At 35.2% G+C, this 27,743-nt stretch overlaps 1 protein-coding gene across 6 annotated transcripts in view; it reads left to right on the top strand.

Annotated features, from left to right (window-relative positions):
- Positions 1 to 27,743, top strand: part of MAP4K5 (mitogen-activated protein kinase kinase kinase kinase 5) — a 111,987-nt gene that overhangs the window by 27,438 nt on the left and 56,806 nt on the right. For 2 of the 6 annotated variants that reach the window (XM_054530654.2, XM_054530656.2), the window contains exons 3-6: positions 15 to 74; positions 18,546 to 18,636; positions 19,101 to 19,165; positions 22,263 to 22,318. In XM_054530654.2, coding sequence (XP_054386629.1) covers positions 15 to 74; positions 18,546 to 18,636; positions 19,101 to 19,165; positions 22,263 to 22,318 — 272 coding nt within the window. Of the gene's footprint in view, positions 1 to 14; positions 75 to 7,902; positions 7,995 to 18,545; positions 18,637 to 19,100; positions 19,166 to 22,262; positions 22,319 to 27,743 lie in introns of all 6 variants that reach the window. The other 4 variants (XM_054530655.2, XM_054530658.2, XM_054530657.2 and 1 more) reach the window with 3 other exon arrangements.

The raw sequence follows: 27,743 nt of genomic DNA, 5'->3' as shown, positions 1-27,743 counted from the left end.
CTTCTTCCCAAAAGAAGTCTTTATGATCAGGTCAGTAGAATATCTTCAATTAAATTACCCTGAAGGTGTTAAAGGTGAGTTTGATGTGACAGTTTTGTTGCCAAATAAAATTTGACATGTACACATTCAAAATTGGAAGACACGTTGACATTGTTAAAGTAATTTTCTTTTAAGATGATAGTGAAGTATTTGAACTGCAGGTTTAGCTTTTATGAGAATTTGATTAGGAAAGTATTCAGTGATTTTTTGGGGTGAATATTTGGGATAATGATATTTGTTTATCAGCTATTCCCTTTGATTGATTTAGGTTTGTTAATTCTGGTCTTAGCTGAATGCTTATTTTATTAACACTTCTGTGTGTCAGAAGACTGCTTGTTTCAAAACACACTGAATAATTTGCTTTGAAAATCAAACTATAGTCCTGAAACAGTTTTATGATTTTGATATCCTAAAAGTTTCTAATGAGTGCAGTAGTAGTTTTTGACCAGGTAAGTGAATATTTGGTGGTATGTTCATTTGCTGGTTCATAAGCTTAGGCATGTAGGGTAAGTTTATGACCATAATTATGCCAGTTTCCTAGTTTGAGCAGTTAAAATGACTTTGCATTTCAAACACAGTATTTGAATCATTATACATGTGATTCATTAGAGAGATAATAGTACTGAGGTAGCATATGCTGGAACACTTTAAAAATAAGCTTTCAGATATGTCCCAGTATCTTTTTTTCCTGGCAAATAGAAATTGTTATAATAATACTCTTTTAGGATCCCCTTATTAAGTGCCACCTAATAAGTTTAAAATTATCTCCAAAATGTCACTAACACAAATAGGGAATATAACAGAACTATACAAGCCTTTGCCTGTCCTGGAAAAGTCACTAGAGCAAATATTCAAATTATGTTCAAGGATGGTTATTCAAGTTGTGTCCAGGTACTGGCGTGTGCTCTCAGAGAAAACAAAGATATGTATCCCTTTTCTGTCTTAAGCGAGTGCAGTGGGCTTGTTACAGCACAGTTTCACTTACTTGACTTGAGGGTATGGCTTATTTTTTATTAGGTTGATGCATAAGTAATTGCAGCTTTTGCCAACCTAATATTATAGTTCATTATAATAATTAATGAGATATTTTTTAAATCCTGCAATTCTGAATTCTCAGTAAGCCATATATTAGAACTAACATAAGAAGGCAATTGAGTAAAAAAAGAAAAATATGTGTATGATTACTTAAAATGTAAGGATTAAATGCAAGGATCATAAGTTAAGACTCTTGAAAGGCTGGAATTTCTCACTGCCTTGTTTTGTAAAAGCTACTGATTATTTTATGTTAGATGTGACCCATGTATTAAGATTGAGTACTATTTCAACTTGTCCCCCAAAAAAGAATAACATGGAAGTTCAGTAAATATTGATGATGCGATCTTAGTATTTGGCCATTTAAAAATGTTGTTGGTTGCCTATTCTTAATGCCTTGCCCCAGTCCTATCAGGTTATTTGTATTTTATTATTGATTTTTAGAAGCTGTTTGCATTTTGAGGATAGTGACTCTTCATCATGTATTTTACACTTCCCACAATTTGTCTTCTGTCTTTGCACTCTGCTTATACTTTTTTTTTTTTCCAGGTGGGAGTGTGCTTTTTTCTCTCAGACAAATTTGTCAGTCCTCCTTTCTCTATTCCCCATTTCCTTGTACTTAGGCCTTTTCTCCTAGATAATTATAACAATTTTAAACTGTAATTTCTTCCAGTTTTTCCTTTTTTTCTTCCAAAATTTAAATATTTGCTCAATCAGGAACAAGTTTGTTCTAAGGGATGAAAGAGAACTCTCTCTATATATTTTTTCAAATGGCTAGTTTCCCAAAGCCATTACTATAGATTCAGTCTCTTATCCACAGATTTGAAGTGCCTTGGTTGTCATAAACTAAATTTCCATGTAAGCATAGATTTTGTGTTCTGTTCCAGTGACTTTCTTTTTTCTATTCCTACTTCAACACTATCCTGGTTTTGATTACTATAACTTTTGTTGCGTATTATAATCTTCATTCTTTTTATTTTTCAGATATTTCCTGTTTGTAAAATTTTTTTCTTCAGGAGAACTTTAAAATCATTTTTATCAAGGAGAAAAAAGGCACATAGATTAATGTAGGATATTTGGCATTTTGACAATAGTAAAGATTTTTTCTTTTTCAGGTCTTCAGGAAAGTTTTTGCCACATCTTCATATTTATGGTATTTCTCGCTATTGGGAATGGCTTCCTTTTTCCCTCTTATACTGTCTAATTAGTTATTATAGATATTTACTTCAGACATTGATTTTATTGGTTATATTTTGTCTCTGGCAGTCTTACAGAATTCATATTTTCCTGGCAGTTTTCAAATGTTTTTCATTGTTTTTGCAACTGTACAGACTTATATAGAATGTTATTTTGGCCCAGACTTTCACATTGTAGGATAGTGCTTCCAGCGTTATTAACCCATTTATGCCGGAGTTTGCAGTTTTTTGAATTGCAGACATGTGTGAAAAATCAGACCTTGGTGATGACCTTGAGCAGTAGGATATAAAAAACTCCCACGTGCTTAGCGTTCCAATAATGGAACAGTTGGCATAAATGGGTTCTGACAGAAGTGTTGATCATCTTCCACTAGAGTGATTTTGTCCATTTCTCCTTCTGCTTAATGTATTATATGTGTGTCAGTTGACCCATAAAATTCATGTTATATTTTCATTTCTTAATAAATATTGATTGAATACCTAATATATGCCAAGCTCTGTTCTAGAGGGTAGGAATGTAGAAGAGAACAAAAAGGCAAAGACGTTGTTCTCACGGAACTTGAATTCCAGTGGGGGAGTTAGAATAATGGAATAAATGTATAATGCATTAGTCACTCATATTGGTCAATGGTTTCAGTCTTTCCCTTACTATTGTGACTTGCATCCTCCATCTTTAATCATTCACTCCCTTAATGATCTTTGATACCCTTTTTACCTTGATTATAACTTCATCTGACATTGATATTGCCAACCCTCCTTTCTTTTTGTTTATATTTATGTGGCATACAACAAATGGATAGAACTGGTGTACTTGGGCCTATCATTATACTTTAATCCTTTCTGGGTTGTTGATGTTTCTCTTGTAAAAAATTATATTTGACTTTTGTTTTATAACCCAATCTGAATCTTTCTTTTTTTTAATATGTGAATCTGTCCACTATTATATTGTTTAGAGAGATGTTTAATTTTACTTCTGTTGTTTTTGTTTTTAGTATTTTCTTAAATTTTTAAAAAAATTATAGCTTAGGGTTTCTTTTATTTTTACTGCTGTTAATTTGTAAGATACAATTCTGTAGTTTTGTCAGAGAATGATCTGTAAGACCTTGAATAATATACTTAAATTTGTGGGTGTTTTAGTTTATCAGTTTAAGAAATAAAACAGTCATCTATTGAATTCTTGGGTTTACAGATTTTGAAATTTGCATATTTATACTCTTCCTGCCTCATCATCCCCCCAATTTTCAACTGTTCGTTGGTTTATTTGGGGATTTTAGCCCAGAAACTTTCTGATTGCACTGGGGTATGAGTATGTATTAGTATGTGTACCTTCTTTTAAGAAATATAATATTTATAATTTATAAATGCCATGACCATTATTTAGACTTAGTTTTATATTTAATAGATTTACTACCCACCATTGGTCTTTTTATGCCATTTCCTTTCCATTCTCACCTACTTAGTATCAACTATCAGTAGGCTAAGTCATATTATCAAAAAGATTTTCCAGTATTAGGAATATTATAATTTAAATCCATAAATTGATTATTCTTCTCAAACCTGCTTTTTTTCCCCATTTTGCTAAGCAGTTAACCCATCCTCAAATGTAGGCATTAACCTCGATTTCTCTCTTTTATTTGTGCTCAAGAATCAGTCTGTCAGCAAGTTCCCTCAGCTCTACCTCAAGAACACATCCTGAATCCATCTACTTGTCTTTGTTACCCATCTCCACCCTTCTAGTGCCTGTTGCCTTGCCCACACCTCCCATTCCCCACCATCTATTTTCCAGAAAGCCTCTGGAGTGAACTTTTTAAAACATAAATCGTATCATCACTTCTGCTTAACACTTCCCTGAAGCTTTCATATCAACTTAGAAAAATACTCAGATTTTTAGCCTTGTTTATAAAACCCTACACGATCTGTTCTGTCCACCTCTCTGAGCTCATCGCATATGTTTCTGCCTACTCTACTATGCCTCTGTTTTCTTTTTATTTAAACAGTCCAAGATTAAAGCAATTCTTCCCTTTTGCCTGAGGTAACTGTTTTTCAAGATCTTTGCTCTGAAGGCTCCTGGTCATTCAGACCTCAGCTTAAATAAATATCATATCCTCAGAGAGGCCAATCCCCTTGTTATTTTAGTTCACTGCATAGGACACGTGAGTGCCTGATACTTTTCTTGTTTGTTTATATGTATACATGTGTATATTGTGTTTGTCTCTCTCCTAGAATGTAAGATCCATGAGAATAGCGATTATCTATCCTCACTGCTGTATTTCACCACTTGGGACAGTGTAAGCATGTAACGGACACTGCAATAAATATTCCTCCTATAAAAGAGTATTACAGATGTCTTTCTGTTGCCTTTGAATGAGGTATACCTCATTCTATACCTTTGACTAGGTATAAAATGATTGCATCACACGTTCTTCTCCCTCTACCCTTAAAAAACTCTATAGACATTTTTTTCCCTTGAATATTGTTGGAAAGAACTGTAAGGCCTAACTGATATTTTTCCCCTAGTAGGTAACTTGCTGTTACTACCTGATTGTTTGTAGCAAAAGCTGGCATTTCTTTCTTTGTCTTCAAAATTAGTAATCTCAACAGAATATAACTTGGTCTCAATAATTTTCTACAGATTTTTCTCCCTGAGACACAATGAGCTGCTTTTTTCATCTGCAGTTTTGATTTTTTCTCTATTTCAAGAAACTTTGTTTTAAGATTCTTGAATTTTTTTATTTCATTACTTTGGAAAGTAATGAATTTTTAAAGTCTTCCCTATCAGTGACTTTTTTTTTTTAAACAGGGTCTCTTTCTGTTGCCCAGGCTGGAGTGCAGTGGCATGATCTGGGCTCACTGCAACCTCCGCCAACCGGATTCAAGTGATTCTCGTGCCTCAGCCTCCTGAGTAGCTGGAATTACAGGCGCGTGCCACCACACCCGGCTAATTTTTGTATTTTTAGTAGAGACAGAGTTTCGCCATGTTGTCCAGGTTGGTCTTGGACTCCTGGCCTCAAGTGATCTGCCCGTCTAGGCCTCCCGAAGTGCTGGGATTACAGATGTGAACCACCACACCTGGCCCCCAATACTGCTTCTATTCCTTGTTGGTTCCAATGCTTTTATTAGTTCTATACAAGTATTGTTTTTACATGGCTTTCCCCCCTTAACTCTACCAGCATTCTTTCCGTTTCATTTTGTTGCCTTAATTTACCTGTACTCTTTTTTTTCCCCCTTTCATATCCCTGAGAGTTTGAAGCACTATTGTCTTAAATTTTCTTTCAAAACAAATTCTTCGTATCTTCAGCATCCTGTATGTGTCTTTCTTTTTGCTGTGGAATTTTTGTGGAAAATCAGTGGACTTTTAGCATTGTCAGTAAAGCCAAAGTAGATGGTATTTTTCACATTTTTGGAACACTTAAGGGTATCTTTAGGTTAAAAATATGATGGTATGCTAATGAATTTTCCCAACATTCAATTCAGATACTTCAAATAATTTTGGAGACTGCTGTATTTCAAAAGTGAATTCTCAACTGTATTTAGCAGCTTTCAAAAACTTGCACTAAAGCCAGCATAATACAAAAGTGCTTTCTTGTATTGATTTAACAGATGAACTAGTTTAAAATTGTATTTAGACATGAAAAGATAATTATTCGCCAGTATGACTTAGAAAAAAACTTATGTCTGGTAATACATAAACAAAAATTTTTTTAAGTAAATGAAATTCCAGCTGTAAACTTAACATGCTTTTCTCCATGGTGAAAAATAGGATATTAAAGTTTATAGTAATTTTAGAGTCCTAAATTGTATTTACTGACTTGCCCCTGGCAATTTAATTTTATAATGCTATATTCAAAATTTTGCTGAAACAGATTGCTTTTGAAGGTCTTCCTAATAGTCAAAAAAATGCTACAGTAAGCCTTAGAGTTGAAAATAGGTTAGCACAGAAAATCGCGTTTATTAATTATCCACAAAAATATTTGTAAAAGAAAATGAAGTCAGCATTCCTTCCTATGTTTGTATGTTCTTGTTGCTTTTTGTATATACAGGCAAAATGATTATTTTCAGGAATGATTTAACCATTTCTATCTCATTTTTATAGTAGATACTTACTAAAGTCATCACCTTACAACTGGTAACATTAAATAGAGTTTGACTTACTGGTGATTAGCATTGAAAATAATACCACCAGTGATACCATTGTGAGTTTTAGTTGCATTTTTCATCTCTTTGGTTGGACATCCAGAGTGCCCTATAAGCCCAGGCAGATACTGTGATGGTTCATGCCACCATGTTTTCCTGTCTTTTGTCTGAATTTCAGCCTACCATCTAACTCATTTTACAGATGCTCAGTTTGCTCAACAAGTCTGTAGCTAGTGGTGGCCAACAGCCAGAGCAGGAACAAAGTTTGTGGGAAAACTTACCATCAGAATCCTGCTTTCCCTTCCCTCTCTCCTCCTTCCATGACCCCTCTTTTATGGCAAAACTACAAAATAATATTTTAAGCTTGTGAAAATTACAGTTTGTTTAAATATTGTCAGCCTTGCTTACAGGGATGGAATTTAATGCATCACTACCCAGGATGATTAAGGCAATACCCTTTTGGTTTGTTCCCTTGCTTGTCTTTTAAAATGGTAAATTGGAAATACTTATAAAATAGTATTTTTTAATAAAATAAGTTAAATGTGTTCCTTTAGACAGTTTTTGAAATAAATAGGAGTCTTTAAATATCTTTGAATAGATGTTTAAAGCTTTCCTTGGACTTGCAGAGAATACTTTATCCTGTTTCCTGAAAGTATAAGCAGAGAAGGTAGTGTAAATCTTAAAAAGTCAGGAAGTATACGGAGGTTTAAACCAGCCATTAGTTTGCCTTGTTCTTGAAAGAACTTGGCAAAGTTCTTGAAAGAAATCCCAAGGTAGGCTGTTTGGCCAAATAGGACAAGTGTCATCTATTCTGGTTAGGTGGTATGTTCTTTTCAGACTTTCTATTCAAAAACCTAACAATCTTGATTTTTAAAAATATTCTGTAAAGTAAAATATTTGTACCCTGTCTTCACTGTTTGGACAGTTCAAGTCTGAATTAATGGAAAATGTTAATTTGAAGGCACAAATACATGCCCCAAATGTCATTTTATTGGTTTTAAATAATAGATACAGAAAATGAATAAAGGTTAGTGTTGTTTACTAATGTCTTCTGTTTAACATTGTACATTGATTACGCTCAATGGAAAAAAACCGTATTTACTTATTATGAACCAAAACAACCATATTCACAAGATTGCCACCATTGTGTCACTGTATTTTTCATAGTTGTTTAAAAATTAGCTGATTGAATATTTAGCATTGGATTAATTGATTTTCTGAAAAAGTACTGCTAATTTATTCACTGTACAATGAACTACCGCTAAAATTAGTTTTCATTTTGATAACTATCTTTAACATTATTTCATAAACTTCAGAAATGTATCTAGTATTTACTAGTACAGAAAACTTTTGCCATTGTAAATATTAATTAAGAGATCTAATTTTTACCTTGTAATTTTGCTCTAAATGATATACAAATTTTTAGGTTACTGCATATTTATTTTAAATACTTGTTTTAAAAGTTTTTATTTTTATTTTTATTTTTTTGGTCTGGGAGCAGTGGTTCACACCTGTTGTAGTCTCAGCACTTTGGGAGGCTGAGGTGGGAGGATCTTTTGAGCCCAGGAGTTCAAGACCAGCCTGGGCAACGTGGTAAGACCCCGTCTCTACAAAAATTTTTAAAAATTAGCAGAGCATGGCAGCCTGCTTCTGTAGTCCCAGCTACTGAGGACACTGAGGCAGGAGGATCACTTGAGCCCAGGAGGTCGAGGCTTCAATGAACCATGTTCACATCACTGCGTTGCACCATGAGCAGCAGAATGAAATCCTGTCTCAAAAAAGAAAGAAATAAATGTATATATAATATATATATATGTGTGTGTATATTTATATATTCATTTAAACATCCAGCTGTAGTGAAATGATTAAATTAGGCTATGCTCACATCATTTTAATATTTTTAAAATTTCAGTAAAAAACACATAAACTTCATCATCTTAACCATTTTTGGTTTTTTGCTCTTTGTTTCGTTTTTTTTTTTTTTTTTGAGTTGGAGTCTTGCTCTTGGCACCCAGGCTGGAGTGCAATGAATGGCACAATCTCGGCTCACTGCAACCTCCACCTCCCGGGATCAAGCCATTCTCCTGCCTCAGCCTCTCGAGTAGCTGGGATTAGTCCCACCACGACACCCGACTTAATTTTTTATATTTTTGGTAGAGACGGGGTTTCACCATGTTGGCCAGGTTGGTCTTGAACTCCTGACCTCAGATGATCCACCTGCCTCGGCCTCCAAAAGTGCTGGGATTACAGACGTGAGCCACCATGCCCAGCTGTCTTTACCATTTTTAAGTGCATCTTTTAGTAGTTTTAAGTATATTTGCATTGTTGTGAAACAGTTGTCTAGAATTTTTCATCTTGCAAAACTAAAACTCTATATTCATTAAACAACAACTCCTCTTTGCTGCCTCCCCACAGCCACTAGTAACCACCATTCTACTGTTGGTATCTATGAATTTGGCTCCTTTAGATACTTTATATAAGTGGAATCATGCAGTATTTGTCCTTTTCTGACTAGGCTGTTTCACTTAGCATAATGTTCTCAAGGTTCATCTGTGTTATAGCATATGACAGGATTTCCTTCCTTTTTAAGTCTGCATGTTTTTCATATACTACAGTTTTATTCATTCATCTGTCAATAGGCATTCTGTCAAACTGGGTTGCCTCTACCTCTTGGCTATTGTAAATAGTGCTGCTATGAACATGGGTGTACAAATCTCTCTTTGAGATCCTATTTTCAGTTCTTTTGGATATAAACCTAAAAGCATGATTATTGGTCATATGATAGTTGCACCTTTAATTTGTTGAGAAACTGTTATACTGTTTTCTGTAGCAGTCTCACCAGTTCGCCATGTCAATAACAGTATACGAGGGTTCTAGCTTCTCCACATCACCTCTAACCAGTTTTATTTTCTGCTTTTTTTTTTAAATTGTAGCCATCCTAATGGATGTGAAGTGACATCTCATTGTGGTTTTATTTGAGTTTCTCTGATTAATGATGTTGAGCATGTTTTCATGTGCTTATTGGCTGTTTGCAGGTCGTCTTTGGATAAATATCTATTCAAGTCCTTTCCCATTTTTAAAATTAGGTCATTTGATTTTTTTCTTGTGAGTCGTAGGAGTTCTTTATATATTCTGGATATTAAACCTTTCTTAGATACAGGATTTGAAAATATTTTCTCCTGTTCTATAGGTTGCCTTTTCAACTCTGTTGATTTTGTCCTTTGGTGAACAAAATTTTTTTAATTTCATGTGCAGTCTCATCTGTTTTGTGTTACCTGTGCTTTTGGTATCATATACCAGAAATAACTGCCAAATCTGATATCATGAAGCTTTTCTTCTGTGATTTCTTCTAGGAGTTTGATAGTTTGGGGTCTTACATTTGTATCTTTAAATCATTTTAAGTTTTGTGTATGGTTTAAGGCAGGGGTCCAACTTCATTCTTTTGCATGTGAATATCCAGTTTCCCCAACACCATTTGTTGAAGAGACTGCCCTCTCCCCGTCAAGTAGTGCTGATACCCTTGTTGAAGATCATTTGACCATATATACTACATGAGGGTTTGTTTCTGGGCTGTCGGTTCTATTCCATTGGTCTTTAATATATCTGTCTTTATGCCAGTACCCTACTGTTTTGATTATGGTAGCTTTTAGTAAGTTTTGAAATCAGGAAGCATGAGTCTTCCAGCTTTGTTCTTCTTTTTCAAAATTGTTTTGGCTATGGAGAGTCTCTTAAAATTTTATACAAATTTTAGAATGATTCTTTTTTATTTCTGCAAAAAAAAATGTTACCAGAATTTTTCATAGGGATTGTGTAGCTATTTATATGACTTTGGGTAGTATTGACATCTTAGTAGTGTTAAGTTGGGTTGGGCACGGTGGCTCATGCTTGTAATCCCAGCACTTTGGGAGGCTCAGGTGGGCGGATCACGAGGTCAGGAGTTCGAGACCAGCCTCGCCAATATGGTGAAACCCGTCTCTACTAAAAATACAAAAATTAGCCCGGTGTGGTGGCATGTGCCTGTAGTCCCAGCTACTCGGGAGGCTGAGGCAGAAGAATCACTTGAACCCCGGGAGGCGGAGGTTGCAGCGAGTTGAGATTGTGCCACTGCACTCCAGCCTGGGTGACAGGCAAGACTCTGTCTCAAAACAAACAAACAAAAATAATAATAATAATATTAAAATTTTCAATCCATGAGCATGGGATGTCTTTCCACTTACTTGTGTCATCTTTAATATCTTTCAGCAGTGTTTTATAGTTTTTAGTGCACAAGTCTTTCAGTTCCTTAGTTCAGTTTATTTCTAATTGTTCTTTTGTTTTTTGTTTTTTGTTTTTTTGAGATGGATTCTCACTTTGTCGCCCAGGCTGGAGTGCGGTGGCATGATCTCAGCTCACTGCAACCTCCACCTCCCAGATTCAAGTGATTCTCATTCTTCAGCCTCCTAAGCAGCTGGAAGTACAGGCGCCCACCACCACGCCCAGCTAATTTTTGTATTTTTAGTAGAGACAGGGTTTCACCATGTTGGCCAGGCTGATCTCTAACTCCTGACCTCAAGTGATCTGCCCGTGCTGGAATTACAGGCGTGAGCCACTGCACCCGGCCTAATTGTTCTTTTTGATGCTATTGTAAATAAATTGTTTTCTTAATTTCCTTGTCTGATTGTTCACTGTGTATAGAAACACAACTGATTTTTCTGTTTTGATTTTGTATCTTACAATTTTGCTGAATTTATTTGTTCTAATAGTTTTTTTAATGGACTTTAAGATTTTCTATATATACATGATCATGTCATCTGTGAACAGAGATTTTTTAACTTATTTCTTTCCAGTTTGGGTAACTTTTATGTGATTTTTAATGACATGAGCAATGCTTGCAAAATATTGATTAGTGAAAATAGTCTGTGAAACTCTGGAGTATGGTCCAAATTGTGTATGTGATATGCAGAACTTCATAAGTATAGTACTTACAGGACTGGAAAAAAAATCAAAATGCTCATGGTGTCAGCCTGAGCAACATAATGGAGATCACGTCTCTACTAAAAATTTTTGAAAATATTAGCCAGATATGGCAGCATATACCTGTAGTCCCAGCTACCTGGGAGGCTGAGGCAGAAGGACTGCCTGAGCCCAGGAGTTTGAGGCTGCAGTGAGCAATGATCATGTCCCTGCATTTCAGCCTGGGTGACAGCAAGACCTTGTCTCTTGAACAAACAGAAAGCTAACAGTGGGTGTCTCTGGTACATTTATGGGTGATTTTTATTTCATTCTCTTTTTTTTTTTTCCTTTTTTTTCTTTTTTTTGAGACAGAGTCTCAGGCTGGAGTGCAGTGGTGCAGTCATAGCTCAGTGCAGCCTCAAACTCATGGGCTCAAGCAGTCCTCCCACCCCAGCCTCCTGAATAGTGGGGATTTCAGGCATGAGCTGCTGTATGTGGCTTACATTCTTTATATTTTTCTACATTGGCTTACTTTTCTAAGATAAGTATATTAATGTGGATACAATAATATGGAATAAAACAATTATTTTTAGTTTAAGAAATGGTAGTTTCCATTATTGATACCTATATAGGATAGGCATGAGTCTGATAGTTTTCTTTACATATTCTGGATATTAACTTCTCTACCAGATATATCTTACCAGATATAGGATTTGCAAATATTTTCTCCTATAGGTTGCTTTTTCACTTTGTTGATTGTGTCCTTTCGTGAACAAAATTTTTTTTTTTTTTTTGAGACAGGGTCTTGCTGTGTTACCCAGGCTGGAGTGCAGTGGTGGTCATAGCTCACTGCAGCCTTGAACTCCTGGGCTCAAGTGATCCTCCCAGCTCAGCCTCCCGAGTAGGTGGGGCTACAGGCACACGCCACCACATCTGGCTAATTTTTGTGTTTTTTTTTGTGGAGACAGAGTCTTGCTATGTTGCCCAGGCTGGTCTTGAACTCCTGGGCTCATATGATCTTCCTACTTTGGCCTTTTAAAGTGTTGGGATTATACATGAGCCTCTGCACCCAGCCAAAATTTTGAAATTTGATGCAGTTTCATCTCTCTGTTTTTGCTTTTGTTACGTGTGCTTTTGGTGTTGTATCTAGGAAATCACTACCAAATCCAGTGTCATGGATTTATTAATAATTCTGTGAGATTAATTAAAAATTAGAGGATTAAAATAGGAAATACAACTCAGAAGCATCATGTTAATAATTTTAACATGAACAATGAAGTAGAAATACAGTAGACATAAAAAGCGTAAACCAGTTGCTATTTGATGAAATAACAAATGGAAAATGCTCACTAATATGCTTTTTGTAGAATTATTATAATGTGCTAACTTTTTGAAAGCTCAGGCCAGGTATGGTGGCTCACACCTGTAATCCTAGCACTTTGGAAGGCTGAGTCAGGCAGATCACTTGAGCTCAGAAGTTCGAGACCAGCCTGGGCAACATGGCAAAACCCAGGCTCTACAAAGAATACAAAAATTAGCTAGGTGTCATGACATGTGCCTGTAAACCCAGCTAGTTAGGGGGCTGAGGTGGGAGAATTGCTTGAGCCCAGGAGGTTGAGGCTGCAGTGAGCCAAGATTGTGCCACTGTACTCACTCTAGCCTGGGCAATAGAGTGAAACCCTGTCTCGAAAGAAAAAAAAAAAAGTTCAGTATGTAATATTAGAGGATAGTTTTTGGTATTAGTTCAAGCTTATAGCTTGGAACACAATTTTAGGAGTTTAAGAGATAATAAGCTGGGTGCTGTGGCTCATGCCTGTAATACCAGTGGTTTGGGAGACCAAGGCTGGTGGATCACCTGAAGTCGGGAGTTTGAGACCATCCTGGCCAACATGGTGAAACCCCGTCTCTATTAAAAATACAAAAAGTAATCCCAGCTACTCTGGAAGCTGGGGCAGGAGAATCACTTGAACCCAGGAGGTAGAGGTTGCAATGAGCTGAGATCACACCACCGCACTTTAGCCTGGGCGACAGAGCAAGACTCCATCTCAAAAAAAAAAAAAGAGAGATAATAGACTTTGTGCTCAGGAAACATAGCTATCCACATAATTATAGACATTGGTTGAATTAATTACCTCAGTATTAAATCTATGATCTACTGTCATATGTTTGGAGGGAGGGGTGTGATGAATCTTACTGCCTTTTATCTTGGCACAACCAGGTTTTCATGCTGAGTACCTTTTTTTGAAAAAAATCTGAGGGTCTCCTGCTTTTAATCACTTCCCAGGTACTATTTGTTAGGACTCATTTGATGGCAAGAAAGTTTTAAGAGGGTATTGAATCCAAATGTAATGCAGAGGACCCTTATACATGAGGGGTGCAACCGACTTACTCCAGTTCATCCCCAGAGTATGAAGGCTTAACTGCTTTATGTCAACCTGCAGATAGTATTAGGAAGCTCTGAACTTCTAGTCTTTTGCTTCCCAAGATTTCTACTTTTTTCTTACTATGTTTTTACAAGTGTTTTGAGTGTGGCATTAATAATGTGTAACTTGATCCTATTTTGATGCACTGATGGTAGCAGAAGCAAGTGGTAGCTAACACTGGCATTGGCTAATTGTATTCAAAGCTGTGAAACTGGGAGCAAAGACCAACCCCTCAAGGTGACCCCAGATACTAAGGCTGTATCTTCGTAGTGTAACTTGTTTTAGGGGGTTGGCTGCCCACTCCAGTTAAAAATTGTAGTTTAGAGTTGCAGTGTGCCTGCTAGGCAGAAGGTGGCTTAGAAACAAGGGGCAGAAAACTTGGCCTTCAGGATCTTGTACTTGCTACACTTTTTAGCAAATCTGTCTCTTAATGTCAGCCTTGAAACACTATGTTGGAGGCTGTGATCATTGCTCTAGTGGTTACTGAACATGCTTAATTTAAACAGTAATACAGTGGTTTTTCAAACAACTTTGAAACACAAGCCCCCAATGTTAACATCATTTAGAACCCAGCATGCTATAACTAATATCTACATTTCTTAGTTAATTTTTATAGCTACCTCCCAGGGCTCAGGCCAGTTTTAGGAGCTTTTAATAATTTATCATTTTAATTAGGACTAGTTCCAGTGTCTACTGTCTCAGATACAGAACTACCATCCCTTTTGGCTCTACATATTTCCCCTTTCTGGCTGAAGGGGGTAATTTTTATTTTTTCTAGGAGTATCAGGCTGAGTTCTCTTATACACACACACACACACTCACTGTCTCTCTCTCTCTCTGTCTCTCTCTCTCTCTCACACACACACACACACACACACTCATGCATTCTTGAGGAGCCCAAGGAAATAAACATCTGTTTTCAGTGATTCCCATCTCTGTCTGTGGTTTGGTAGAACCTGCAACTGCCCTTACAGAAAGGAGGAGAAAAAAAACAACCTGTACTTTCAGTCTCTGGTATTTCTCCCTTTCCTGTGTAAGGATGTACTCAGCAGCCAGGTTTCCAGTAGGACATCTCTAGGAATCTTAGCTATAGTCATTCATGGCCTCTTATTCTAATATTTCACTTTTATTATGATTCTGCTGGTAACTGACAACTGACCGAGTCTCCATGGTTCACATTTTCAAGAGATCAAATGTGATTAGCTCTTGCCAGGCTATGGATTAGTTCTTTTCAAGTCAGTTGTTCACCCTGGTTCCTTCGGCTAGTAGAAGGTCACATGACACAAACAGTGCCATGGATGGAGATTTTGTTAGGAGGGCTATGAACAGACTGGTAGTGATTAATCCTTTAGAATAAAGTGTCATTAACACAAACTGTAAAGTCAGGAAGAAAAATTGGTTTTTAAGAGAAGATATTGGTACTTCAGGGCATATATTAAATGTAAGGTACTAGCAAGACATTCAGATGGAAATAATAGGTATATAGTCAAAACTGAAGATAAGATAAGGGGCTCTGTGGTTCTCAACTAGTCTCATCTTTACATTGTCAGGGTGTGAAGAATAAAATTTCTCTTCTTTAAGCAAGTACCTTTTTCTTTGGAGACAGGCTCTCACTCTGTTCCCCAGTCTGAAGTGCAGTGGCGTGATTATAGCTCACTGCAACCTCAAACTCTTGGGCTCAAGCAGTCCTCCTACCTCAGCCTCCTGAGTAGCTGGGACTACAGGTGCATGCCACCATGCCTAGCTTATTACTTTGTAAAGACGAGATCTCTCTATGTTGCCCAGACTGGTGAGCAACAGGGCTGGAACCTACAAGCCTAAGTTCTCTGAACCTAGTGGATTTTATGCCACATCTCAGTGGAAAGGAATATTAATTTGGCATATCACCCAGTTAAAAGAATAAAATCAACTATCTGAATTTCAGATTATTTTTATGAGGCTGATATAGGCCATCAAAGAATAGCTACATCTGTGATAACCATATTTAGCTTACTTACCTCTCAGGATAAACTACAAAAATACTAGCTTTATGTAAGTCTCTTCCATGGTACAATTTCAGTTCACAGAAGATGTTACTCTCTTTGCATTAAAGTTTCAAATAATATAATAGTGAAGCAGATATATGAAGAATATATCTGAAGCTGGAGTTCAAACATCTGAGTTATTAATAACCTGTGCTTGGGAATTCTTGCTTCCAGCTACAGCTGTAAAAAGTTGTCACTCTCTCTCGCCAAGACCTCACCTTCCCTGATAGAAACCTCACATAGCTGCTGCTGGAAACACAGTTGCGGGGTGGAACCCAGAACTCAAACTACTACCAAGAGGTGGTAGTTTGTTACTAGTAGTATTAATTCAGCCATATTATTGACTTTTACGGGTCAGTTTAAGAATTTACACACAATTGAGAAGTTAGGCACCATATTATGTGAAGCTACTCCTGTGAGAAAATCTGTTCTAAATCCCAGACTTAACTGAAGAATTTCTCAGCACAGCTCAGATATAAGGCTTCTGTGCACATTTAAAAGTGAGTAGGTGGGAATCCAAAGAATAACATATTGATATGGTTAGGCTTTGTGTCCCCACCCAAATCTCATCTTGAATTGTAATTCTCAGGCGTCGAAGGAGAGGCCTGGTGGGAGGTGATTGGATCATGGAGGTGGTTTCCCCCATGCTATTCTCATGATAATGAGTTCTCATGATAGTGAGTTCTCATGAGATCTGGTGGTTTTATAAGTGTCTGACAGTTCCTCTAACACACACACACTCTCTCACCTGCCACAATGTAAGACTTGCCTGCTTCCCCTTCTGCCATGATTGTAAGTTTCCTGAGACCTCCCAAGCCATGCAGAAATGTAAGTCAATTAAACCTCTTTTCTTTATAAATTACCCAGTCTTGGGCAGTTCTGTATAGCAGTGTGAGAATGGACTATATATATATGTGTTAATATATATATACACATATATTAACAAAATTATGTGCTGCTTTGCTCTCCTTTATAATTCATATTTTTTCAAACATGAAAGATGGGCTAGAATTTAGCCAGTTTGAGGGAAATTAGCATGCGTAAAGAAGAAGTTTTAATGCTATGATGGAAAAGGCTCAGATGGAGGAGTGATATAAAAGAAGAAAGTATTCTGGTGCCCGTGAGTGAACACAGAAAGCAGGGCCTTTCCTCTGCACCTAGGTAGGCAGACTTTCTACTGTCACCTTCAGGGCTTACTCACAGCTTCTGCCTAAACTGATAATGAGGAACAGGAGATCATCTTCTATTTTGGATTATCTCCTTTGATCCTCTTTTATTGTAAAACCATTAAGAAGTACATTTTCAATTTTAACAAGTAGCCATTCGCACACTTATGTTTAAGGTATTTGTAACCATTTATGTAATACATGTTTTCCCAGGTTACAAATAAAAGGTAGGTTATCTTTAAAGGTTTTCTCTCAGATGTTCATATCAGTTAGAAGATTGTACCATCGTTTGGCTCCCCTAACTCTTTAAAATTGCTAACATGAAATTCTGTAACTGAACTATCAGTTAATGTTAACATGAATTGACTGTTAAAAAAAGTTCCAATGATTATAAATAAATGTGGCATATTAATAGTTAAACTAAATGTATTTATGGGTTTTTGTTTTGTTTTGTTTTTGAGGTGGAGTCTCGCTCTGTCGCCAGGCTGGAGTGCAGTGGTGTGCTCTCAGCTCACTGCGACCTCTGCCTCCCAGGTTCAAGCGATTCTCCTGCCTTAGCCTCCCCAGTAGCTGGGACCACAGGCACCTGCCACTATGCTCAGCTAATTTTTGTATGAAACTAAATATATGTTTAAACCACATCAGTAGTGATAGGTTCTTTAAAAGCTTTTAATGGCATGACAAGAATATTTAAAGCTCAGTTTTGGTTTTGAACTGAAAAAGTTGAAAGTATAAAGGGAAAAAATATCTCTGACTTGTGTGAAGATGTTGTTTATTTATCTAAGACCTAATTGCTGAGTTTTTCCTTCTTGGCCTTGTATGTTTTTCTAAGATGACTTTGAGTTAGAGCCAGAGTCTGTCTGGACACCACTGAACTTTTTTTTAGCGGGGGGAGAGGGAGGCTCACTATGTTGCCCACTGATTTTAAACTTGAAGTTCCATTTCAAGTTTAAAGATTACAGATGCCACCACCACACCCATCTAATTTTTGTGTTTTTAGTAGAAACGGGGTTTCACCATGTTGGCCAAGCTGGTCTTGAACTCCTGACTTCAAGTGATCTGCCCGCCTCGGCCTCCCAAGGTGCTGGAATTACAGGCGTGAGCCACCCTGCCTGGCCTAATGTAGCTTTTTCTAATTAACTCATATGGGTTTGATTGTAAAATACAGACCAAAAAGGAAGAAAGCAAAATTACTTTTGCAATACTTTTTCTATATACTTAAATAATGTATAATCTCCTTTTTCACATAATATAAACCTATTTTCATGTCACAACACACTGTACTGTAATTTATTTAACCATCCTTGCATTATTAAACCATACTGTAGTACATATCTCCTTATGTACTACATATCTGTACTACATACTGTACATATCTCCTTAAGAAAAAGAAATTTGTAAGTGAAATTGTGGGTTCAAAGATTCTGTATATTTTAAAGACTTCTGACTTTATAGAAAGATTCTACCAGTTTACATTTTCATTGAAGTATTAAGAATGCCTCATTCCTCATCTCTAATATTTATTGTAAAGTTTTCCTTCCTTCTTTTCATATGTAGAGATTTTGAGTAATATAATAAACAACTTATTTTGTTTTCCAGGAGATGATTTTTCTTTGATTCAACAAGAAATATTTATGGTTAAAGAATGTAAACATTGTAACATCGTTGCCTACTTTGGGAGTTATCTTAGGTAAGAGAAAAAAAAGCATCATCTCTCTCTGTATTTTATATATTCTTTGCTACTGCACTCTCTCCCTTCTATGTAAATGCTACTATATATGTATGTTTTTAAACACTGCAAAGTTCCAAATTTTTTAGGGTCTTCCTATTTCTACGGTTTTCCCCTATTATATATTAATAATGGTACTCCCATTTTTATAGTTATACCTCATCTGGCAATTTTAATGAAACATTGTAAGTGATTACAAGTAAGTGTTTTAACTTACAAAACTGATCATATTCTAAACCACTGAAGATGGGAACAAAGCTGAAATTAATGTACTTTTCTGTGTATTGTAGCAAGATTACATAGCAGTTTCCTGTTGCACTTCACAGTCCATTCTGAACTTTGGTGTGCTAAAGAGTGAGAGCCTTAGAGTATTTCAGTGATTGAAAATTACTAGCTAATATAATTTTCTTTCTTTTTTGTATTAGTCGGGAAAAACTATGGATTTGTATGGAATACTGTGGTGGCGGATCACTTCAAGATATTTACCATGGTACTGTTAATTTGACTTTACATTTTAAACAGACTTTGGTTTTAATGATTGTTGTTTGATATTTCCAATTAACCACGGAAATTAACAGGTAGACTTACTATTTTGCATTCTTCTGTTCCCGGAGCACTGCATAACGGAAATCTATATTTATTTTTTATTGGTTAGTCAATTAAACTTGCCTGAGCCTGAACTGACAAATGCAAAAGTATTTATATAATCCAAATTTTACTCTTTAGATATCTCTAGGAAAGTGTTTTATCTACAAATGAAACTTCCTAAATTTCCTTGTTAAAAAAAAATTGAAATGCAAGGGGTAACTCACAGAAGGGAAGTTACGTGTCTGTCTTAGTAACTTAACCTGCTAACCAGAAAAGCAATTTGCTTGTTACTGTAATATTTTTGTATTAATATGTATGTTTTAAAGTTTCGAGTATTTTATTTAGTATTCTATTAATTTAGGCAGTTTTCTGAGTTGAATTTGACATTACCTTCTAATACTGTTTAGAAAGTTTTGTTTTGGCTCTACTGTTTAGCTTTTAATTTGTTTTGTTGTTGCTGGCAATTTCTTGAATTTCTAGAATTTATGAGACTAAACATAGATCCTTATAATTTTTCTTCTCCTTGTTTAACATGGATATGGGATAGTAAAACTCCCATTGCAGCTACTCATTTTATAATTTGTTTTGAAGAATTACGTGAAATATTTTTAAACGTTTCTATGCTGAAATCTTTATGTTGGAAACCTTATCAAATTTTAGTCATGCAGTTTACAAATGCAGCCACAGTAGATATAAAAACAGAAGTGCTGTTTCACTTCAAATAATAGGTTGTAACTACAGAGCTCAGTTTTAAAATGTCAGTCAATAGAGCAGTGGTTAAATAAACTACTGTTCAACCTGTAATATGGAATACTGTGTGGCACTTAAAACGATGAAGTTACTTCATAATTATTGACCTGGGTATATATCCCTAAGGCTTGTTTTTAAAGGGAAAAAGTGAATTGTGAAAGAATATGTATAACATACTTGGTCATACTTAGGCTTTTAAAAATTATATTTTTATAAGTATAAATATAGAACATAAATGTATAGCAAAATGAAAGAATACCTACCAGTTGACTAAGTCATTACCAGAGGAGAGGGAAAGCAAAGCTCAGAAGTAAACTTTTAAATTACAATAAAAACTTATCAATATAGTACTTAATTATCAATTTTAAAATGTCATAATTATCTAATTTTGTCACAACAAATAATCCATAACAGCAAAAATTCTGACTGATGTCTAAACACTGATCACTACCTCTTTATTAACAAAAGTGTTTTAACGTCACATAAATGTTACAAATACACAAATTACTATGATTTAGGCTATCTCTTAGGCATGTGGATTTAAAATTCTCTGTGCCACTGGATTTAATTTTTTTCTATGATTTTATAAAGAATTGCTATCTTCTCATGCCTGTAATTCCAGCACTTTGGGAGGCCGAGGTCGGGAGTTTGAGACCAGCCTTGCCAACATGGTAAAACCCCATCTCTACTAAAAATACAAAGATTAGCGAAGTGTGGTGGCAGGCGCCTGTAATCCCAGCTACTTGGGAGACTGAGGCAGGAGACTCACTTGCACCCAGGAGGTGGTGGTTGCAGTGAACCAAGATCATGCCACTGCACTCCAGCCTGGGTGAGAGAGCAAGACTGTCTCAATAAATAAATAAATAAATATCCATTTACATTTTTATAAAATGAGAGCACTCAAGATAGCTGGCTTTTTTTTTTTTTTTTTTTTTTGCAACTTTTGAGTTTAAAGAATAGCTTTGAAACATTAATTTTATTTTTTCATGAAATTCTGACTTTCTCTTATTAAACCTGATATTTGTTGAATTAAATTGAACCTAAGTAGTACCCATCCCGGTAGTTAGTATACTAGATAGCATAATAATCAATAAAATCTACACTTATAATTAGATGTTGTTAATAAAGTGACTTTTTTTCTTTTACTACTATTTATCATGTTACTAAGAATCAAAAATTTATGTTCCTGAATGGGTAGAGAGAGCCAGTGATTAAAATACACGGTAGAAATTTCTCTAGGTGAAGAATACACATGACTACCTGATTTGGTTTCACTGTCAGCAGATACCACCCCAGAGTTACTCTCATGATACTGAAAGGCATAGTCCCAAAGCCTCTGGTTGAGTTCTTGAAATAAGAAGAATTTTATATTTCATATTAGGGAGAGATCTGGTTGCCAAAAGTGACACGGTTATTTTTTAAATTCTTAGATAAGGTACTGGATCAAGCGTCTCTTTTGATAGGTGTGGTAAAGAATTATACTAAAGAAATAGCATCTTGATCTATAAAAAAGTATATGATGCCTTTTAATATATTAGACAGTCAATCTCTTTATGATTCTCTATTTCTCTGTATAACTAGTTACATGTATTTCTTTATTTTTGAAAAATTGTTCAGGATTGCATTGTGTAGACCTTTCTATAATGCATACCACTGTGCTTTGCACGTGAGTGCTTAATATTTTCAAGGACCACAGTTGTTATGGAGTTAAATCTTTTAAAGTACATTTGAAAAAATTCTCAGTGTTACTTCTTGTTTTTGTTTCTTGATGACAGAAATAATATATGCTCACAATCAGAAGAGAAGTCACTCAACTGTATAAATAGAAATTGTTTTATAATAGTTCGTCTGTTTTTTTGTTTTGTTTTGTTTTGTTTTTTTGTTTTTTTCCGAGACCGTGTCTCGTTCTGCCGCCAGGCTGGAGTGCAGTGGTGTGATCTCACCTCACTGCAACCCCTGCCTCCCAGGTTCAAGCAATTCTCCTGCCTCAGCCTTCTGAGTAGCTGGGACTACAGGTGCACACCACCATGCCCAGCCAATTTTTGTATTTTTAGTAGAGACGGGGTTTCACCATGTTGGCCAGGATGGTCTCGAGCTCTTGACCTCGTGATCCGCCTGCCTTGGCCTCCCAAAGTGCTGGGATTACAGGTGTGAACCACTGCGCTTGGCCTAGTTTGTCATTTTTTTAAGTAGACCGTTTCTAATGTTAGGTTTAAATGTATAACAATGTGGTCTCTTTTTCTTTCTAGTTACTGGACCATTATCAGAATTGCAAATAGCCTATGTATGCAGAGAAACCTTACAGGTACTATATTTTCTTAATGGAGTTAGAAAGGCAATTCTAGGCAATATTTTCTTAATGTAGTTAGAAAGGCAATTGCCTGACAATTGATAACTATAAAATGATAGTCTACCTTAAAGAGAAAGGGTAAAACAAAATGATTTTTCTGTTAATCTCTTATAATTCTGTAAAACTAGTTATTTTTCTTTCATGAATGAATCACATGAATTCATTTAAGCTGATGCCGACATATACAGTGATCATATGTGGAATTCCACTTTGGTGCTGGTGCACACCGTGGTCATGTGAGGTATTCTGCTTTATAGCACTTGGCCCTCAGTTGTGTAAATTGGTTTTCAAGAATGAATCACCAAACCTCTCAATTGTAACATGTTGTCTAAGCGTTCCCTTCAAGTTTATGGCAGTAAAAGGAATCTCTTCCATGAGACATAGGGGCTTTTACTATTTCTCTTGAAATAAAATAAATTAGCACAGCATTAACTCAAGGCGTTATCTGAAAACCCTAGTCCTATGTGGTATTAAGTGTTATTGATAGCAGAATCTCTTTTTGTAAGTTTGGTTAACATTGCATTAAACAGGTTTCTTTACTTCAGGGCCTGTGAGAACTTTTAGTATGCTAAAATGGGTTATGAATATTCAGTAAAGATATAGGGTATGTGGTATTTCTCCCAATTTATTTATTTTTTCCAGTGCCCTGAAAGACTACTCACTGAGAAAATTAGGAATTAACAATTTTGTTCGTATACTTTAAGGCATTTAAATTTGGAGGAGGGAATAAGTAGCAGTGATTGTGGTTTGTATTTTTGTAATTTACAACTGATAATTGTTAATTAATGCTTCTATCCCTAAATTTCCTAGATTGTGTAGTTTCAATTTAGAAAGAAATTGATACTCTATGTGTTGTTCTCTAATATTTTTCAAAATGGGAGATTTGGCTGATCTAGGAAAAAGTTCTAGTCAGTTTTGAAGAGTTGGTTCCCACATGCTTTAAAAGACATAACCACTGCCAATCTTACTGAGAGATAAATCAGATTAGTTTATCTAACATATATATATTTATATATATATAGAGAGAGAGATGTGTAATATATATGTATGTATGTATGTGTGTGTATATTCCTGTTATGTTTACATAACATAGAAACCTACTTCATTGTATCTACATAAAATACAAACTTAGTCATACACTCATAGCAGAGAATTATTGACAAATTCATTTTCTTTGTATTTTAATTTCCAAAGTTCATTGTTTCCCTAAGTATTAAACAAAGTACTGAGTAGAGGTGAAAAAATTAAAAAAAAAAAAAAAAACAAAGTCGGATTTGCACTCTGGCGCTGGTATATGACCGTAATCTTTTATATAGTTCTAGTTCCCAAAATACAATCCTGTACTGCATAACATTTCAGTCAACAATGGGCTACATATACAACAGTGGTCCCATAAGGTTATAATACTGTATTTTTACTGTACCTTTTCTGTGCTTAGATATGTTTAGATACACAGTAATTGCCATTGTGTTACAGTTCCTACAATATCAGTACAGTAATATGCTGTGCAGGTTTGTAGCTTAGGAACAGTAGGGCTATACATATACCCTAGGTGTTTAGTAGGCTATGTGTATATACCATCCATGTTTATGCAGGTACCCTTTATGATACTTGCACAACAAAATTGCCTAACAATGCATTTCTCAGAATGTATGCATTCCTATTGTTATGTGAGCATGAGTATATAAAATGAGGCTTATTTTCAAGAACAAGGATGGAGCTGGAGATCCTTATGTTAAGTGAAATAAGCTAGGGACAGAAAGACAAACATCACATGTTCTTACTTATTTGTGGGATCTAAAAATCAAAACAATTAACTCACAGACATAGGAAGTAGAAGGATGGTTACCAGAGGCTGAGAAGGGATTTGATATGGTCGGTGGGGAGTGGGAATGGTTAATGGGTACCAAAAAAAAAAAAGAAAGAATGAGTAAGTTCTAGTATTTGATAACACAACAGGGTGACTATAGTCAGTAATAACTGAATTTTATATTTTAAGATAACAGAGTGTCATTGAATTGCTTGTAACTCAAAGGATAAATGTTTGAGGGGATGGATACCGCTTTCTCCATGATGTGTTTATTTCACATTGCCGCCTGTACCAAATAAATTCACCATAAATATATACCTACTATGTACCGACAAAAATTAAAATTAAAAAAAATATATATGAAGCTTAGGAAGGGAATACCTCCAAGATTATTTCCAATTTTAAAATTCTATTATGCAGGTAAACTTCCACATCTGGTCAAAATCAAGTAACAAGAAGTAGATTTACCGTGCTACCCAAAACAATCAAATAAAGTAGGCAAAATATATGAAACAGCGATTTTTAAGAAACTGAACATCAGGTAATGAAGGACAGTGAGGCCTGAAAAATAGGAAACAAACCAAGGAAGCCATAAAATTGCCCCAGCTTATGGCCTTGGGAAAGTTTTCAGGCCACAGTACAGGGAGAAGGAACCCAGGTGGGGTCCCAAGCCAGTTAGAGTATTTAAGGTAGAATATTGGAGAGTACTTCAGAGTATTGGAGTATTTTTGAAAATTCAAAAATATACAGCACCCAACAAAGTAAAATTCACAATGTTGGGCATCTACTCAAAGATTACCAGACAAGCAAAGAAGCATAATAAGATGAAAATCAGTAAAACTAACCCACACTGACAGAGATGCCAGAATTAGCAGACAAAAACATTAAAACAGTTATAATAACTGTTTAAGATGCTTAACAAGTTGAAATATGGAAGGTATAAAAAAGGCCCAAGTCAAACTTCTAGAGATGAAAACCACAGTGTCTGATGGAATTGACAAAGGATGAAATTAACAGATGATTAAATATTGCAAAAAACGTATATTTGAATTTGAGGGCATAGAGATGGAAAATATTCAAAATGAAACATGGAAAGAAAAAATAATTTTTTATAAATGAAGAGTATCATTAAGCTGTAGGACAATTTCAAGTGGCCTAATATGGATATAATTGGTGTCCTTGAAGGGACAACAGAAGAAAAAGGGACAAAAATGAGAAAAAAAAAAAAAAAGAGAACAAAGAGACAAAGAGAAAAAAGGGAAACGAAAGAGAAAAGGGAGACAAACTGAAAAGGGGAGATGGCTGAAAATTGTCCATATTTGATGATAACTATTAATATGAACCCACACATCCAGTGCTCAACAAACCCTGAGCACAAAAAAAAAAAAAAAAACGAAAAAAAACTACACTAAGACACATGAATCAAATTGCTTATTTGATTAGAACATCTTAGAAGCATTCAGAACAGGACTCATGATACACAAAAGAACAAAGACAAGGAAGATTTATTGTTAGAAATAAGTGAGAAGACAGTGGAAAATCTTTAAAGTACTGAAAAGAAATTGTCAACCTAAAATTCTATTCCTAGAGAAAATCTCTTTCAAAAACAAAGGCAAAATAGAGTTCTTCAAACTTATAAACACTGAAAGAACAAGTCACCAGCAGACCTATCCTACAAGAAATGTTTAAGAAAGTCTAACATTATGCTCAAAGAAAATACTCATTGGAGCATTTTGTATTTTCTATTTTCTGATTAGGGATGTTTAACCAGTATATATTCTGCAAGTATTAAAAAATCTGAAATCTGAAATATTTCTGGTCCCAAGCATTTTAGATAGGGATATTCAGCCTGTACTTATAAGGAAATTTATAGCACTAAACAGAAGCTCTCAAAATCGGTATCCTCAGCTTCCACCTAAGAAGCTAGAAAAAGATGAGCAAATATAATGCAAAGTAAGCGGAGAAAGGAAATAAAGATCAGTGTAGAAATAAATGAAATGGAAAGGAGAAAAATAGTAATAGAGAATGTCAGTGAAATAAAAATCTGATTCTTTGGGATGAGCAATAAAAATGATAAACATCTAGACAGATTGATCAGGAAAAAAAGTAAAAAGAGAAGAAACAAGTGATAAGCATCAGAAATGAATGATGAGATATCAAGACAGAATTTACAAATATTAGATAACAAGACAGTATTTTGAACAGTATTATGCCAATAAAATGGGCAGTTTCAACAAGAGATACAAACTACCAAAGCTCACTCAATTATAAATAACCTGAATAATCCTATATGTATTCTCACAAAGAAAACTCCAGGCCAGATGATGCCATACAGTAAATTCTACCAAACATATAAGAAAGAAATAATGCCAATCCTATATATACCTGTCTAGAAAATTGAAGAATGAGGAATAATTCCCGAATCATTTTGAGTCAGCATTTTTCTGACACCAAAATTAGACAACAATCTTACAGGAGAACAAAACTACAGACTAATGTTCTTCATAAACCTAGGTGCAAACATTAAAAATAAAAGGTTTAGCAAAGGTAATCCAGTAATATATTTTAAAAGTTAATACGTCATAAACAAGTGGAGTTTATTCTAGAATGCAGTGTTAGTTTAACATCCAAAAATCATTTCAACTTAACAACTAAAAAAGAAAAACCACATTATCATCTAAATACACACAGAAAGGGCATTTAGCAAAATCCAACATTCATTCCTAATAAAGTTCTGAACATGCTAGGAATAGAAAGGAACTTGGTCAACTTGATAAAGCGTACCTGTGAAAAACCTATGACTAAATCATACTTAATGGTAAAAGACGGGATGTTTTTTCCTCCAAGCTCACCCAAACAGGGTGATGAAGTCTGCCTTTACTGCTACTTTTCAACATTGTCCTAGAGGTTTCAGCCAGTGCAAAAAGAGAAAATAATGAAATAAAAGGCATCTGGATTAGAAAGTAGGAAGTACAACTCTCTTTATTCACAGACCACATAATCATCTGTATAGAAAATGGAACAAAATCTACAAAGTAGCTACTAGAACTAATAAATTAGGCTAGAAAGATTGTAATATTCACTATCAATATACAAAAATCAATCAGATTTATATATACTAGCAACGGACAATCAGAAGTTAAAATAATACAACATATAATAACATAAAGAATATGACATTCTTAGGGATAAATATGACAAAAGATGCATAAACACCTGCATACAGAAAACTACAAAACTGCTGAGAGAAATTAAAAACCCAAATAAATGGAGAACTATACCGTGTTCACAAACCAGAAGCCTCAATACTGTTGAGATGATAATTCTTCACAAATTGATCTGTAGATTCAGTGCAACCCCAATCACAATTTGAGGAGGCTTTTTATTAAAGAAGTTGACATGCTGATTCTAAAATTGCTGTGGAAATGTAAAACACCTAGAATAGTCAGACAACTTTGAAAACCTGATCTATAGTGCCAGAAAGCACATCAGTGTTTGTGAGGGTTGTGGGGAAGAATGGGAAAATTATAAAGGAGCACCACATAAGGAAACTTTTAGGAGTAATGAATA

Source organism: Pongo abelii, chromosome 15 (assembly GCF_028885655.2).
Source record: "Pongo abelii isolate AG06213 chromosome 15, NHGRI_mPonAbe1-v2.0_pri, whole genome shotgun sequence".
NCBI lineage: Eukaryota > Metazoa > Chordata > Mammalia > Primates > Hominidae > Pongo > Pongo abelii.
This window is presented reverse-complemented; position numbering and strand designations above follow the sequence as displayed.